The 16970-nt window shown below is 38.2% G+C and overlaps 1 protein-coding gene across 4 annotated transcripts in view; it reads right to left on the bottom strand.

Annotated features, from left to right (window-relative positions):
* Nucleotides 1-298: 298 nt before the first annotated feature.
* CDH6 (cadherin 6) overlaps nt 299-16970 on the bottom strand; it is a 74627-nt gene continuing 57955 nt past the window's right edge. For 3 of the 4 annotated variants that reach the window (XM_049648249.1, XM_049648247.1, XM_049648248.1), the window contains 4 exons: nt 11804-11940; nt 9174-9295; nt 8006-8123; nt 6427-7874 (listed from right to left, as the gene is read on the bottom strand). In XM_049648249.1, the coding sequence (XP_049504206.1) occupies nt 7516-7874; nt 8006-8123; nt 9174-9295; nt 11804-11940 (736 nt within the window). In that variant the 3' untranslated portion in view covers nt 6427-7515. Of the gene's footprint in view, nt 2516-6426; nt 7875-8005; nt 8124-9173; nt 9296-11803; nt 11941-16970 lie in introns of those variants that run through there. The other variant, XM_049648250.1, reaches the window with a different exon arrangement.

A 16970-nucleotide genomic window follows, 5' to 3' on the forward strand; every position in this document is an offset into this window, starting at 1 on the left:
AGGGAAGTCCATTACAAAATAGGAAGCCATTCAGGAAACACAAGGAATAATATGGTTAAAAAACTTTTCACTCTAATTGGGTAACCCAAAAGACTACATTTCTCTTATTTTAAGGGTGCCGTCTTTACTTCCTGGGTAACACGCTTATTTAAAACTTAACTAAACAACAGTGTGTTCCAAATAGAAAGTATGTGCTAATATGACAGTATCTCCAAATGGAAATGACATTAAGATTATCTGTAGAAAATTAACATTAATTGAAAATAAATCCCTAAGACTAATAATTGAAGTCAGCATATTCTTAAGTACATAATATATATAGATATATAGATATATAGATATATACAGAGCCTGGGTTTTTTTCTTTTCTAAGTTTTTGAAACAACAATGTTTTCATTACAGTACTTTGGAATTTTCTGATGACTGCACAATGTAAGATTCTAATGATACAAATCATTAGAACAGCCATATGAAATAAATGATTTGAACCTGCCAAAAGGATTAGTTCAGTTCAGTTGGGTCCTCTGGATAATAACTATGATGCTAATTGCATAATTAGAGAAATAATAGATTGGATGGATTGTACATTACTTTTCTGTTGTAGTTTGAGACCATTACTTTTATCATTGGTTCAAAGACAAGGATGGCAGGGTTGCCATAGCAACGAAGTTAAAAACAATGGAAAAATATTAATGCTTTTGAATGTCAACTATCATTTTAATACCATCTTAAACACTCTCGTTGAAGGGAATCAAATTTTTCCCTTCGTAAGCATATTCCAAACATGTAATGTGTAGTTTTTCACTGTGATCTCAACAATACATCTATATCACATCATATAAATATATAGATGTTTCCAGATGTGAAGGACAAGTTATCAGGTTCAAGTGTGGCTGGCTCCCATTTCCCCATTAAACTCTGAGGGCAGGATTTGAGTTTTTCTAATCTACCTTTACTAATGTAACTTAATTGTGTACGAAGCATCAAGAATATGAATTGTACTTCACACGGCTACTTTCAAGTATATTAGAATAATACTGACAACAACTACAGACAAGGAGTTAAAATTTGTCTCAGAAAAGTTTCTTTGAGAATTTGAAACAATTAGACTTACTTGTGATTAGTTTACTGATACTGATGGTCGAAGTAATTTTAAGTGATCTGTAGTACATTTGGTGGCCCGAGCTTTAAAATATGCTAAATATTTCCTTTGTTGACATCATTAGCTATTTTCCCTTTCTCTTTATACGGTGCAAGGGCAAACTTTTGTGTGTTTAATATATAAAACAATTATGAGTTAGTGGCCAGGAATGAGATATCATTACGTTTTGTTTGTTGTTTTTTAATATTACCATTTGATTTGTTTCTAGTCCTAAAGAGGACCCAGAATCTTAAAACATTGGTGGATTTGATGCTTTGAATGGTCACTGGTGCCAGAAAAAGTTCTTGAAGAACACATAGGACAGGCAAATGCCATTTTAAATACTTTGGGACACACCCCTAAAACACACCCAATATACACAGTCCATCATCTCCTTGCGAGCGGATATACCAGGACCAACCTCACAGTTGTTCCTGCCTCATTTCTTCCCACTAAAACTATATTTTTATCGTTAAAGCACAGTCCCTCATCCCATTAGCGTGTGAAATGTACAGCCAGAGCAGTCAGCTGACCTGAGTCAATGGAGTGTGGTAGGGAGGCCGGGCCAGTGACACTGAGCGTGTTCCCAACCCGCCCTAGGAGAGCAAGGGAAAATCTCACTCCTGGTTCTCTCTTCCAGCACGGGGCCTGGGGGGCTGACCGACATGGATAACTGGATGCGCTAAAAAATAAACCTTTGCCTCTTGGAAGCTCATAAAAGTGTACTAGAAAAAAGTCCCTCGCGTTGGGTTCCCCCGGACTGCAGCCGTCGACGTCGGGCACGGGCACCACCGAGAAGCCTTCGCGGAGCAGTGGACGCGGAGGCGGGCGTCGCCACTGCAGGTCCTTGGGCGGCGGACTGCGAGGTGACAAAGGCAACGCATTAGGAGTCTTTGTCACTGTCCACGCCTCCGTACATGTCTGCCAGCTTTTTGAACCGCGGGCCCCAGTCGCTAAGGTAGTCGTAGTCTTGGTCTCCCTCCGTGGTCACCGAGTCCAGCGAGCTCAGCGAGTCGGCCACCGAGCCGGTGCCCTCGTAGGCGTAGGTGGCCAAGGAGTCGTAGGGCGGCGCGGTGGGGTCCGTGTCGTTCTCCTTCAACCTTTGGTTAATGAAATCCCGGACGTCGGTGTTGTCTCGAGCTGCTGGAGTCCGTCGGGGCAGAAAGAGGGCCTCGGGCACGATGTCCCTGCGTAATTTGCTGTCCTCTATGGCTTCGGGGTTCCTCAGGGTGCCGATATCAAAGGCCTGGGTGTCCTCCTCTCCGCCACCCTCGTCGTTGTAACTGACAATGTTGTCTCTGATGTCCTCTTTGGAAATGATCAAAGGTTCTTTTTTCCGCTGCCGCCTCAAAGCTGCGAACAGCACCACCGTCACTGGAAGCAGAGACAAAGCAGAAGGGAAGGGGAAGTTAATTTGCCGCCCAGTTAATGTCAGCAAGCAGCGCTGCGCTCCAACGTGAAGTTTCAAAACTTCTCCGGGAAACTGCAGACTCAACTTTTATTCCTTGAAGGTTGCGCTTGCCTCCACGCGTGATCAAACCGGGGACCCCCCAAAAGCGGAGGAGAATATTTGAAAGAAAGTTACAATTTAAGTAGAGGATAAAACACCTTCTTATTTTTGTCAGTAGCTCCCTTTCGCTTTGAAACGGGGAGCTAGTCTGAAGGTAAGGAAAAAATAAAATAATAATAATAATAAAAAAAAAAAAAGCTCAAACACAGCGAGAGCGCAGCAATCAGAGTGCAAATTATGCTGAACACCTGAAATGCTCTGAAACTGCTTATAAGCACAAGGCTGGCACCTTCGGGATGTGTTGAAGGGTTTGCATAACTACACGTCTAAAATAACTTTTGCACTCTGCCTTCTTTTTCTTCTTCTTCTTCTTTTTTTTTTCCTCAGAAAAGTGTAAAATTGGTTTAAAACCCCAAGTAGACATGTGAATGTCTGCATACCTTTCTACATATAAGAAATATTATTACAGATAATACCTGGAGAGACCCAGATACAATTCAGAAAGCCATTCTGGACTTCAACACCAGCCGGTTTGAAAGGGGGCGGGTGATAAGACACACACCAGCTTATTTCTGTTTGAGCTAAATAAAATAAACACATTTAAGAGGGAACTTAAAAAAAAAAATCTTTCAGACTTAGTATTCTGTTAAGTGTGATGCCTGGAATGTTTGTCCTTTTGATTTTTCCTCTGAACTCCAATTAGAAGCAAAGCAAGGATTGTGTTCAAATAACTCCTGATGTTTCTTCGCAGTTGGCTACCTGTAGAGACACATCTCCAAATGGACATATGGGTGGGAAAATAAAAACACAGAGACAGCTTAGAGAGAAAACAGCCATCCGGGGCAGAAACTGCATTACGAAACTGGGTTTGTCCAGGGCTGTTTACTGCAAGAAGTACTAGTAATGTGTTTTTATTTTCTCATCCATAACATGGTCCAGATTTTATGAGTCATAGAAATTGAATTACTGTAGTAAGAATTACAGAATAATGGCTTTTGGTGGATATGGATACCTACACACAGAATGACGGATACATGCATTCGGATGTCTCTATATATTAAAATTTCAGGTGTTAATAGCATTAATAATAATTGGTTATCTACTGAGAGCGTTCTATGTGCCAAACACTGTGCTAAGTGCTTTACATACTGAATCTCATTTGATCATCACAGCAGCCCTACAAAGTAAGTACCATCATTATAACCCCATTTTACACAGAGGAAGTTGAGGTTTAGAGGTGTCACATGTACAAACAATTGAAATCCAGGTCAAACTAAAAAGCCAACACTCTTATTAATCACCACACGTTAAAGCGTGCTTTGATTATAGACTTTTTCTGAAGGATATCCAGTGTTGCCATTTTCAAGCGTGCGATTGTGTAATTGTACACATTGTCGTTTGCTGCCAGACAGCATCCTCCTGCCTCATTCATCCCAGCCATTCAGGGCGTTTTACTAACTATTTATGTAGTGCCTACTTTGTGCCAGCTATAGTTCTAGACACTATCAATGAAAAACATTGATCAAGAGCCCCGTCCTAATGAGGTGGGCAGAGGTGGCTGTGGTGGTGGATGGAGATCTTGAAAAACAAATAATGTGTCTAATAAATAAGGAAATCATTAGAAGGTGATATGTGCAGTGGAAACAAAAAGTTGATCAGAGAAAGGAGGATGAGGAACACTTCTGTGTATGATTGAGGGGCCGTGTGTTTAAGAGGAGTGACATTTGAGCAAAGATATGGGGAATTAATTATCTGAGGAGCTGTCGGGTGAGGGGGACAGAGCTGGAAGAAAGGCTGGGGTGCAAAGGTGCCTAGAGTATTTGAGAAACAGCCTGGAGACGCTATGGCTGCACCTGAGGGGGCCCAGGAGAGGAGAGGAGGAGGGCACGGCCTGTCACGTGGAGCCTGGAGGCTTCTGTATATCTTCACTTTACCCTGAGGTGCGGGAGGGTGGAAAATTGCAGGGCATGCTCATAGTCTACGCTTTTTTCCGGATTCCCGTGTGACCAATGCCAAGGGTTTGCAAAACAAAGGACTGTAACTGAGGATGGCCTCTGGGGTTAGAGAATAGAATCAAGACAACTGTCTTGGAAAGAATTAAACCTGTATGTACAATGGTTTGTGCCACCATTTAAGGCAAGATAGCAGGCATTTATCTCTTCCTAATTCTTCCCCGGCTTAGGTTATCTGTATCTTTTATTTTAGTCCTATGCACACCCAGAAGTGCGATTGCCTGGAAGAGAGAGGGCACATTTGGTGAATCAGAGGCATTCATTCACTGCCTAATTCTCCTACAGCTACGACTGCCTGTGCTTTTCTTCTTAGCCCAATGTACATCTGAACAGAAATTTTGGAAAGGAGATCTTTCTCAAAGCTAACTTTTATAAACTGAAGATGTGAGTTCTAAGCATGTGGAGCAAAAAAAAAAAATACATTCTGAGAAAGTAATAGCTTTCTTCCCAGTGACTGACCTCTTCCCTTTTCTCAATCCCCTGAGGCCAGAGGATAGTGGTGAGATTTTGAGTGGGGAATGCTTGGACCGACCTGTGTTCAAATCCCATCATAAAGCTAGAAGGTAGCAAGGCACTTGAAATCAGCCTGCCTAGGCTCACTTAAATGATTTCACCTTTTTAAGTGTGTTTCCTTCTGTAAAAGAGAGGCACTAACACAGTGGCTAGTGCTGTCGTCAGGAATGAGTTAATAAATGTAACAGTTGTGCAGACTGTAAAGCACCACAGAGACACGAGATGTAGTAGTTGTTTTCAGTGTCGTTTTATTTTTTTATTTTTATTTTTTATGTTTATTTATTTTTGAGAGAGAGTGAGAGAGAGCAAGAGCGCAGGAGAAGTACAGAGAGAGAGAGAGAGACAGACAGAGGATCCGAAGCAGGCTCTGTGCTGACAGCAGAGAGCCCGATGTGAGGCTTGAACTCACGAACCATGAGATCGTGACCTGAGCTGAAGTAGGAAGCTTAGCCAACTGAGCCACCCAGGTGCCCTGTTGTTTTATTTTTGTAAATAAAATAAGAGATGCCACATGATCCACTTTATTGACTGTAGGTTTCCTCCTCTATCGTTGTGGCTTCCCTTCTCTTACAAAACCTGAGGTTTGTTTCCACCTTCTTCAATGGTCTCGTTTTCAGTTCGGGCTCTTTCAGCCTGGAAATTACCTTACATTCTGTGAGCTCACAAAGAAAGTAGAGAGCAATGTGGAAGCCCTGAGGCTCAGGGGGAGAAGACCGGCGTTTTGTACTTTGTCCCACCACCTGTTAGCTGTATGAGTCGGCTACATGACTGCACATCTTAGAGCCTCAGTACTCTAATTTGAGATGCAGATAAATACATACCAGATGGTTCTGAGGGGTAAATGAGAAAAACAGTTGTGAAGCCTCTTGCCCAGTGTATAGCCCATGGTGTTAGCCTACGAAGGGTTAAATCCCATTTATTTCCTGTCTTATTGGGTACAGAATTCCAAAGAGAATAGACCAGCTGTAGGAAGCACTGAAACAAGTTAGGAGTAACAAGGAGACAGTGAATTCATTGGAGAAGGAAATGAAAAGGGAGAATAGAGGGAGTTGGTGAGGAAAAAAGTGGGGAGGAGAAAATGGGTAGATGATGAAGGTAAGGAGAAATCACTTCTATGAGATGAGAATCAGCTCTCTTTCTACAGATCACAAAATGTCTATGGAATTCTCCCTGAGTACAGCCCTGCCAATTCAGCCCTTCTAAAAATAACTTTTTTTAATCAAAAAGAATATTCATATCCTTCTCTTCCAAAACAACTGTTATAGACTCACACCATTAGAAACACTGATTTGTCTTTGCATACTGTCAGCTTTTATTTATCCTCATATCTTAAAATACTTCCCCCGAATCTTCGTTGACAAAGAGAATCACAGCTCTGTAGTTAAGTTTCAAGACTTCTGTTATAATTAGCAAAATGATACGAAATGTAAAGTTCTTGAGCAGGGATCCCTAGGCATTCTCTTCTTGGAAAAATTTAGGTCTTTACTCTTTCTTCTTTCCTTCTCTCAAAGTCACCAAATTGTCAGGTTTTTTTTGAAAAAGTACCCTCCCCCTCCCCGCAATCCAGGTTGACACTTAACTTCATCCCTTTCTTCCTTTTGTGTAAGTGAGCTTGCTTTGATTTTTGGAAGGACTGAGTTAACTAACATTTGATTTCTTAGTTCACAACAGGCAATGGTCTGTAAAGTGTTTTGAGCTCAACCTGTGAGCTTAATTCATTTGTTGGGGATGAAACTTTCATTTTGAATCATTGCTAAACCTTGATTTTCACCTTGATTGCATTCATTTCTTTTAGGTCCCAGATTTACTTCCTCAGTCATAGAAGTTATTTATTTTTGAGAGTCTGAGAAATAATAGACATTGTGTATGTGGCATTCAGGGAGCAATGCTAAGAAGGTAGTTATTTAAATGGGTAGATCAAAGCAAGTTGGCTGGGTTGAAGAAAATTTAATCACTTCTTTATTTCCTGTTTGAGAGAGAAAAAGTCATCACATTTCTCTTTCCACTTTCCCACTGATCTTTAAACTTTACCTTCATACAAAGGGCCATCATCACACCTTCCATACTGGATGACTCTCACTCTTTATATTTTAACAGTGTTTGCCAGGTTAGATATTAAACAACAAATGAAATGAAAAGGGCCTATTTATATAGTGCCCTCAAATCCTGCCTGGGATTCATTCCCAGTCTGACAGACAAGAGATTTCTTTGGTGAATGATTCCCTGAGTAGGTAAAGACATAGGCAAGTTTCATATCTGTTCATTCTCCAAAGCTATGTTCAAACAAAAACTAGTTCATGGTTGAACAACACAGATTCTCAGCATGTAACTCTACTCACCTAGAGCGGGCTGTATGCCTTAATGGGGGAGGCGGATAAATCTAGAGTGTCACAGTAACAGTGTGTGCCTCTCATGGGGAGATAGGATGCAGGGAGAAGCAGTTTACCTAGTAGGGTCACGATGCACAGAAGGATGGCAATGAGAGCCCCTGTGCTCAGTCCCGTGGGGTGGACGAGGGCCTCCGCATGGCAGGACTGCATGTTCCCATGGTGGTCACATGCACAGACCCGGACAGTTACTGTCCCAGTGCTGCTTTGGACTGGGTAGTCGTTGTCTGAAATGACCACAGGCAGGAGATAGGTGCTCATCTCGTGTCTATTATAGCCATTTTTCCGAGTTAAGATTCCTGCTGTGTTATCTGGAACCAGAAAGCAAAGTCAATGTTAACGTGCATACCACGTCATGGATTGCAACAATTGTGATGACAATAGATAGATAGAGATAAAGATATACATATATAGACAGAGAAAGTAACTTGGGCTCCTTTACCTTTGTTGTCTTGAATGGTAAAATTTGAGCCACTGGTTGCTTCAGGGGCCAAAGAGAATGAGAATTGGTGCCCGCTATAAGGGTCGTCTTTGTCAATGGCTCGTAGGGTCTGAATCAACTAAAATCAAAACCATAAAGCTGCTATAAAGTTTTGGTAACTCAAAAGCATTCCTTACAGTGTTGCAGTAAATTGCTTAACTAAATGATTTCTGATTTTAATTTAAAAACGATAGTCTCTAGAAAATTTACAGTGAGTCCACTCTATGCAATGAAATGATGGGTTGGAAATAGAGCCCAAAATAACACTTTGTTTTGGGGCTATCCTGGGCACTGTATGTAGGATGTTTAATAGCAAGCCTGGTTTCCTCCCACTACATACCAGTGACACCCTCCTCTTTGTGACAATCAAAAAATGTCCCCTGGGGGCAAAATCACTTGGGTTGGCAAACACTGCCCTAGAGTGATACAAAACTATAAAATATCACAGTGATCTACCACAGCATTTCAACTAAAAAATTTTGGGCACTCTGTACAACAGCCTGTTTAGAAATGCAGTCTTGACATATACATAAACCATCAACTTGCATAAAAACTAAAAAGAAAGTTTGTACATAAAACACAACTTCAACTTCCTGCCCTAACATGTATTTTAACAGTGTACCGCTGTTTTGACAAACTGTAACATAATTTTATACCATTGGTAGAAAAGACCTATTTCAGGTGGGGACAAATGTGTAAAACAGGAAAACATTCACGAATGTGTATTACTTGTACAGATGGGCAATATAAGTAAGTGGAACTATGAATTATAGGCAATTGTAAAATATGTCGTAGTTATTGCTTTCCTCTCTGTACACATGGTAATTAAAAGTATCTGCTCACCAATTAAGATTTTTCAAATAAAGCAGTGACTAATCTATTTTAATGAAAACTCAGGACTGATTTGAATCCACATCAGTCTTTGAGAATGATGAACTTCCAGTTCTTAAAAACTGCTTGTTCTCTTATGCAAGTTAAACATTCATTCTGTTCTTATTTATAGTATTAATTTTGTTAGCATTTACTTCATACTTAATTCAAACCTGGCCCTCAGCTCTGTGTATCGTCTGAGTTATTAGAAGATCTAAATTAATCTGACTAAATTAATTTACTTTCTTATGAAACTCACCTGATCTGCTTTTGCCTTTTCACAGACAAAGGTTTCATAGAATTCAGCAAATTCCGGGGCATTGTCATTGACATCTAGAACTTTAATATATAGAGGGACTCGGCTGCTTTGCTTTGGATTATCTGCAACATGCCAAAAAGAAGGGAATAGGCATTTATATGTCGATTGTCAACCCCCTTTAGACAACAGTCACTCACTCCTTTCTCATTCATACACAGATTCCCCAAGGCTGCTCTGAGTACCACACGGCACTGTGTACCAACTTAGTCACAAAAAAGAATTAGTCACAAAAGAGAATGCTTCTGGAGTTGGATACACCTGCTGGAAATACCTAGGAGATAAAGCTACTTGTGTTGATATAGGGCAACTGTATAGCAACCCCCAGAATAACACAAAAATAAAGAAAAACTTTATCCAGGAAAGGCAGTTGAGAGGCAGATTTTAAGGGAAGCCAAAGAAGCAGGGAGATGGGAAAACATTTGGACAAAAGAAAGAGCCAGGGGGCTGGGGGCGGGGGGGATCAAGGAAACCAGAGGATGTTTTCATCTTAGTTTTTTGTGCTGAATAAGAGCTAGACATAGTGCTTGGCATTTTGCTATATTATCTTATTTAATCCTTACAACCTTTTCTGTAAATACAGTTTTTGCCCCTATTGTATAGATGAGGAAACTGATGCACAGATATGTTAGGTAATTTGTCCATCTTCACAGAGATAATGAGTGAGAAGTAGAGCCTTGATTTAAACTTGGGTCTGTCTGACTCCAAGCCCAGACCGTTCACCTAGGATAGTGAGAGAGCAGCACCCATGTTTGACAACCAGGGACAAGTGAAGTATCTGGGGTACTGTGGAAGACAGATTCCTGGTCTAAGAATCAGGAGTTAGAACCTCTGAACTCAGCCCTCTTCATTCACTTCACTTATGTATCTGTTTGTTCGCTTCATAAATATTTAGTGATCATCTAATTTTTCATATGTGCCAGCCACTAGTCGGGGTGCTGGGACACATGGGGAACATCACAAAAATCCTGCATGCTAAGTTTTATTCTAATGGGGGCAGACAAACTGTGAAATGGTACATGCTATGGAGAAATTAAACAGGGAAAGGGATTGGAGAGAGATGGAGGTGATACTTTGCATGGGATAACCACTCTGTCTCATCTCATGAGATGCCATTTGTACAGAGACACGAATAAAAAGAATTAAGCTATGTGAATATTTCCAGCTCTCCAGAGGGAGGGAACAGTAAATGCCAAGGCCCTGGAATGGGAGTGGGCTGGTTTCACATAAGCTCTGGGCTTCTGTTGCATCAAAGATAGTTAAGAAGTTTAGACAATAAGATTCTTAAGTTCCTTTGCATCTAAAATGTTTCCCACATTAGTCTTCCAAAGTTAGGATTGCCAAAGATGAAGTCTTAAAAGGTCTTTATCACTAGTAAGTACTTTCAAATATATCACAGAAACATTAAATCTTAAAAAAAAAAATTAGGCACAAAGCTTAAAATATGCATGAAATGACTACTTCAGTAAAAAATAAAATTTCATGATGTTATAAAAAGTGGTCTTTTTCAGTGCGAAAAATAATTTTGTAATTTTAAAGCTTTAAGTATGCTCTGCCATTGGTATCTGCATTAGTCCCTCCACATAAATTCTGAAGAGCGTATTCCTACCTAACAAATTTTTAATTAAAAGTTCTTAACATTATCACAAGGCAATGCTTCATTTTGCCCATATTAGTTATTTATTATTCTATTCAATATCCTTCAGCCATTTCAAATCTCATGAGTTACGTTGACAAAGAAAACTACTGTAATATACCACTAGACATGGAATATTTCACACCAGATACCCAACTGAGCTAAAAATGTTTGAACTTTTAAAATCAAAAACAAAAACTAAAAAATGAGCTATAATTTAGAAGCCTATTTTTAAACATTTAAATGTTATTTTAAAAATACTTTTTCCTTCATGTACTTAGGCCTACACATTGTGTTTACATTACACAATTTTCACTGTGTATAATCATTTTATTTGAAGCATTCATTTGGCATTATTTTTCTTTGCCTTTAATTTCATGGTGACTTCCATAAAATTCACTGTAAACATTTTATTGATTACTTGGTGGTTTGGATTGCTCACTTTGGTGTACAATGGAAAAGCTAAAATTTATATCTCTTACTTCTGTAATGATTTTGAAATAGAAATTCTGTAGAAAGCCAGGAGATAGATATCTGAGATATTTCTAAGTAATGCCTACAGTTTTTAATGTACTTGATTCTCCTCCCCACCAATCCTAACCATGAGTTCATTTTTTCAGCTGCTTCTGTAATGTTCTGATTTATAAAGCTTTTTGGAATTGAATCCCATATGTACCAATTCAACCTCATCTGAGAGGTACATTCTCATGTTATTATTTCTGAACTACATAACATCCACAGTTGCCTCTGCATTTGTGAATGAATGAGCACATGCCTAGAAGAAACATCACTACAAATCATTACAGGGCTCTTTCCCTCAATAGGTATCGAATAGGATATCAGTACATGGTGACTAATTTCAGCGTTGCTTCACCAGCCCTTGCTGGGACACTCACTCCATCAATTGGGGACAGTTGCCCTGTGAGGTTAGACTTACTGATCTCTGTTGCTATTACTGTAATGTTGTGCCACAGCAATGTTTCTCGGTCAAGAAGTTTCGACGTAAAAATTGAACCATTTCCAGAATCAATGTTGAATATTCTGTCCATATCTGTGTGTCGATCAACAGAATACCTAAAAATGCAGAGCAGAGTTTAGAATGGTTTTCTTTTCTTTTTATCGAATGATAGTTGACACACACTGTTACATTAGTTTCAGGTATACAACATAATGATTTGGCAAGTCTATATGTTATGCTGTGCTCACCACAAGTGTACCATCTGTCCCCATACAATGCTAGAAAGGTCCTTGTTGTATTTGTTATTCTCACACCCTGAAACTATTCCAAGAATGTCTGTTACATGAATTTTTTCTACCTTGTAGCACATATCTGAATATCTATAACTTAATATTAAGTAAAACATTCTGGAAAATTAATTCTTTACAACTGAGATCCTAATGTAAACCCATTAGACAAGTTGCATGAGTTTGAAAATCAACAATGAAGTTTTTTTTATATGTAATTTGTATCTAGTTTGTATATTAATACATTTTAACTCGAATCTTAGAACTTTAATGTATATGTGTGTGTTCATGTACATAAGTAGGGCTATTTGTCTAGTTTTCTATTATCCATTTTATTTTAAAATCATTATGTTGAAAGAAGCAAAAAGTGGCTAGTGTGGCTGCAGTTAGTGAGGTAGGAAAGGGAGAAAGATGAAATTGGAGAGAGAATCAGAGGCTGGACTGCAGAAGAATGGGCTGGCCACGGCAAGGATTTGGGATTTGTCCTAAGAACAATGTGAATATACCAGTGGATTTTAATCCAAATCATGTTTAATAAAGATTGCTGGTTGAATTGAGGAGAATGGTTGGCTGGTGCTGTCCCAGCTGGTACAAGAGAAGAACAGGATTTGGGGAAGATCATAAGTTCCAGTTTTGGTATTGAAGCTGAGATGCCCAAGGAAAGTTTGGGAAGCAAAAGAGCTAGATTGACAACTTAGATTTCCTGTTCAATTGTCTAGGAAGAGAAGGTCCAGTGAAGGGAGAAAAATATTAAGGACAGAATCACTTAAAAGATGATGGAAGGGGGCACTCGGGTGGCTCAGTCGGTTACACGTCTGACTTCAGCTCAGGTCATGATCTCACAGTTTGTGGGTTCGAGCCCTGCATCGGGCTCTGTGCTGACAGCTCGGAGCCTGGAGCCTGCTTTGGATTCTGTGTCTTCCTCCCTCTCTCCCCCTTCCCCACTCATGCTCTGTCTCTCTCTCTCAAAAATAAATAAACATAAAAAAAAAAAGATGATGGGAGAATGAAGACTCACAGTGCCCAGAACAGTTCCAGAGCCGAGTAGGAACTTGATAACTATTTAAGGAGTTAAGAGAATTCAACGAAAACCAAGAGGTATCTTAGAAATTAAAGGACAGAGTTTTCTCAACACCGAAATTGACGGAAGACTAGTAAATTTTGAGAAATGTTATCTTCTTTATAAATTTATTACTAGTTTTGGGAATAGCTATATATGGGGAAATATGTATGTACTCTGTTTTATGTATGGGATATTAAAGAGAAAACTCAGAAGAGAGTTTATATATTAAGGTCATTAGGGGAAAGAATTGCCCATTTCAGCTAGATTCTGAATGTTGGCTCAGTAGAAATACAATTAAGTAAATGACCTAGCTACTCATACACATGTAGAATTATTATGAATGCTCCAAGAAAAATAAACTCTTGTTACTAACTTGTAGTTTCTATTTCAATTGATTATTTTGCTTTAATATAGAACTGGTGAATTATCTTAATAAAATATATTTTTGTCATCTATTAGGGGTCTAAATAAAGTAGATATTTGATTATTGTAGGCTATTTAAACCTGATATTAAAGAGAATTAATGAAGTTCAAAAAAGCTATATACCTTTCTATATCTCTATCTCTATCTCTATATCTGTATCTCAGGCCACCTCAGAATTTTAATTTTAGTTTATATAAACCTAATATTTTATTATTAAGTGTTCATCTCTTACAGATGAAACAGCTCTTATTTTTGCAATTTATGTCATGAATCAATGTTTATTAAGGATTTAGGCAACAGCATTGAACTTGATCACCTGCCTTCATTTTTAATTTGAGAATGACAAATATTTATAGCACATAATTAATTTCCCAAAAAGGAAATTTCAGTATTCATAGACTCTTTAAGAACTTTAATCATTGCCTACATTTTTTGCCTATGTTTTTTCCTTCATGAAAAAATTGAGCTTAAGATGCACTGCTTATTGTCCTTATAAGCTCTTACAATTATATACAGCAGTAATCTTTTCTTGTTATTTGTTTTCTTCCTGCTATACTTTTAAGTTTTACAAGCAATATTTTCCAGTCAAGTCTTTGAAATAAAGGGTACAGGGTGAAGAATTGTTAGTTGGAGGCAGTAACTATTTAAATACCAAAGAGAAAGTAACTATTTAAATACCAAAACTGTATATGAGTTTCCCCCTTAATTGGGAGATTTAAAAAGTCATAGGAAACCTCAGATTTCTACATTATTTAGGAATGATGTTTGCACATGAACCCTTATTTGTTTGTTGTTTTTTTTCCAAAGTAATTTCAATTCATATCTAGTATATTTACTGTCCAGTCATATTAATTGTAGTCATAACAGATAAGGAACAAGGTAATCAATCTTAACATGATTATAGCAGATTATTTTGCTAGGTAGCTCTCCCCCCCCAAATTTATTATATTCTGTGATTCAATAATTTGTCTTCTAATATATCCTCTCAAGTCAGGGAGATTTTAGGTCAGGAAAGGAAGTATGTTTGCAGGTAAATTTTTCATAATATCTATTCAGAGTGACATTTTATAATACCCTTTCATGGAAGTCAAGGGGCATTTCTGATACAGTTATTGGAAGAAAATTATTTTATGTAATTAAATAATTAAAAACTTGTATCTGCATAATGATAAATCAATGTTTGGGGGAGGAGATCTCGAGTATTAATTGTGTACTTAACATTGTCTAGCACCTAGTTGTTCAATATTTACATCTTGGATAACCAAAAACTATGTGTGGATATACTTTCCCAATATAAGAATCAATTTTATCCTATAAAAGGACTTATTGGAATATGCATTTATATACCAATATATCCTTACTTTATCCTTATTGGTATTTTTATCCTTAAATCTATATCTATATATGAAATCCATATGTACCAAGAAAAGGCTGGCATAGAAAACTTTAAAATTAGCTGACAGCCAACCCAGTCTGACAAGCTAGCTACTACTTCCTTTAATAAAACATAAAATAATGCAGTGAGTTAAAATGGTATTCATTATAAAAAGTGAAATAGACATAAAAATGCAGCCTAAATTCCCAGGAGACATTATCTCTTTCAATTAAAAACATGTTGAATGATCAAAGAGGTAACAAAGCTCGTATTTATATAAACTTCCAGCATTAACATTTTTAAATTAGTCTTGACATTGACTTGCTGAGATTTTTTTCCTTACACAGGACAAACTCCAAGTGACAGAATAGTTGTGAAAGTACTTAAAATTATCTGTGTTATACAAGCAAAGGCCATCATTCATTTTCCTTATTAATAATATGAAATGTATATAGAACACTTGATCCATGGAGCTTACATGTGGCTACTTTGGGTTGACCATAGTCCAATTCAAGGAGTCTATAGATATTCAAGTAGGATGACAAAACAACAGAGTCTATTTTCCCAATGATTTAAAACTATTCCCTGAAAGTAAGTCAGTGCATTTTTGTGTTTTAGATGTGGGACTTGCTATCAGGTTTCATCTGAACAAAGGGCTCATGGTTGAAAAGTCAGAAAATGCCTTAGAACCTCAAAATCTTTTATCTGCAGTAATATTTTTCATGCAGCAGTCAGTGTGATCCTCTTTAAAAATTAGGTTTAGATTAGGTAATACTCCTATTCAAAGCTTTGCAGTGGTTTCCTACCTCAATCAGAATAGAACTCAGTCTTTACCAATACCTTCAGATGTCCCTAAGACCTGCCACACTTACCACCTACCAAACCTCCTGTTTCCTCAGACCTTCCCAACCACTCCCCACCTTGATCATTTTCTTCTAGCTTTGTAAGCTTCCTTGCTAGTCCTCTTCATGCCAAGCAAGCTCTGGTATCAGACCTTACCCTCATTTCCCCCTCTTCTTTGGACATTCTCCTCCCAGATTCACCATGGTTCATCCTTTCATTTCAATCAAATCTTTACTCAAATGATTTCCTATCAAGGGCAAGCCTGACCATGCTATCTAAAATAGTACCCCAGATACTCTTTGTTTCCATACTCTGCCTTATTTTACTGCTTACAATGTATTTCACTTGAAATATTACATATTTGTTGTTTGCCTATTTCTGTCTTCCCCAATTAAAATGTAAGCTTAGTGAGATTAGGACTTGATGTTCTTCTCTGTTGTATCTCTAAAGCCTAGAACATGCCTGGCATAAGGCAGGTACCCTGATCAGAATATATCTGTGGGCTCACTGGCAAGAGTTCCTCTTGTCTACTTACTTTTTTTTTTCTTTTTTTACAGGGGATAATTTACACAATGATATTCTGATTTAGCAGTTTTCTCATCTAGTCAAGTAAGCTACTGACTAAAGCCTGGAAGTTGTTGACTCCAGTGCCTTCATGATAAAATTCTAGAATACTGAAGCATCTGTGATTTCAAAGAGCAATGAGGTTTTCTTGCAGCATGATTTACAGCTAAGGTATTAGGAATGTATAGGGAAAATAGAGCTTGCTTACATAGTATAAATTAGGACTCAGCTCTATTAATTTCCCCAGGATTTCGCAGACATATATCATGAAATGATTCTTATTTTTATCCATGTCTGAAAATGAAAAAAATTACGCGTCCAAATGGAGCATAATTCTGCCTCTAAGTGTTAGAGGATAGATTCTTCCACACTTGAAAAACAGACTATTGGCCCGGTGTCTTGTTTATTAAAAATCACAATGCTCTCTCCATGCCACTGTTTGACAAATGTAAGACCTTCAAGAAAAATTCCAGGCCATTCTGTTCTATTACCTTATACCATTTTCATGTAAGCAGTAAGCTCCTATAGATCATTTTGTGTTTCCCCCCCAAATTTTGTGGGTTTTTTTTAGGCTTATGCTGCTGCTAAAC

Source organism: Panthera uncia, assembly GCF_023721935.1.
Source record: "Panthera uncia isolate 11264 chromosome A1 unlocalized genomic scaffold, Puncia_PCG_1.0 HiC_scaffold_17, whole genome shotgun sequence".
NCBI lineage: Eukaryota > Metazoa > Chordata > Mammalia > Carnivora > Felidae > Panthera > Panthera uncia.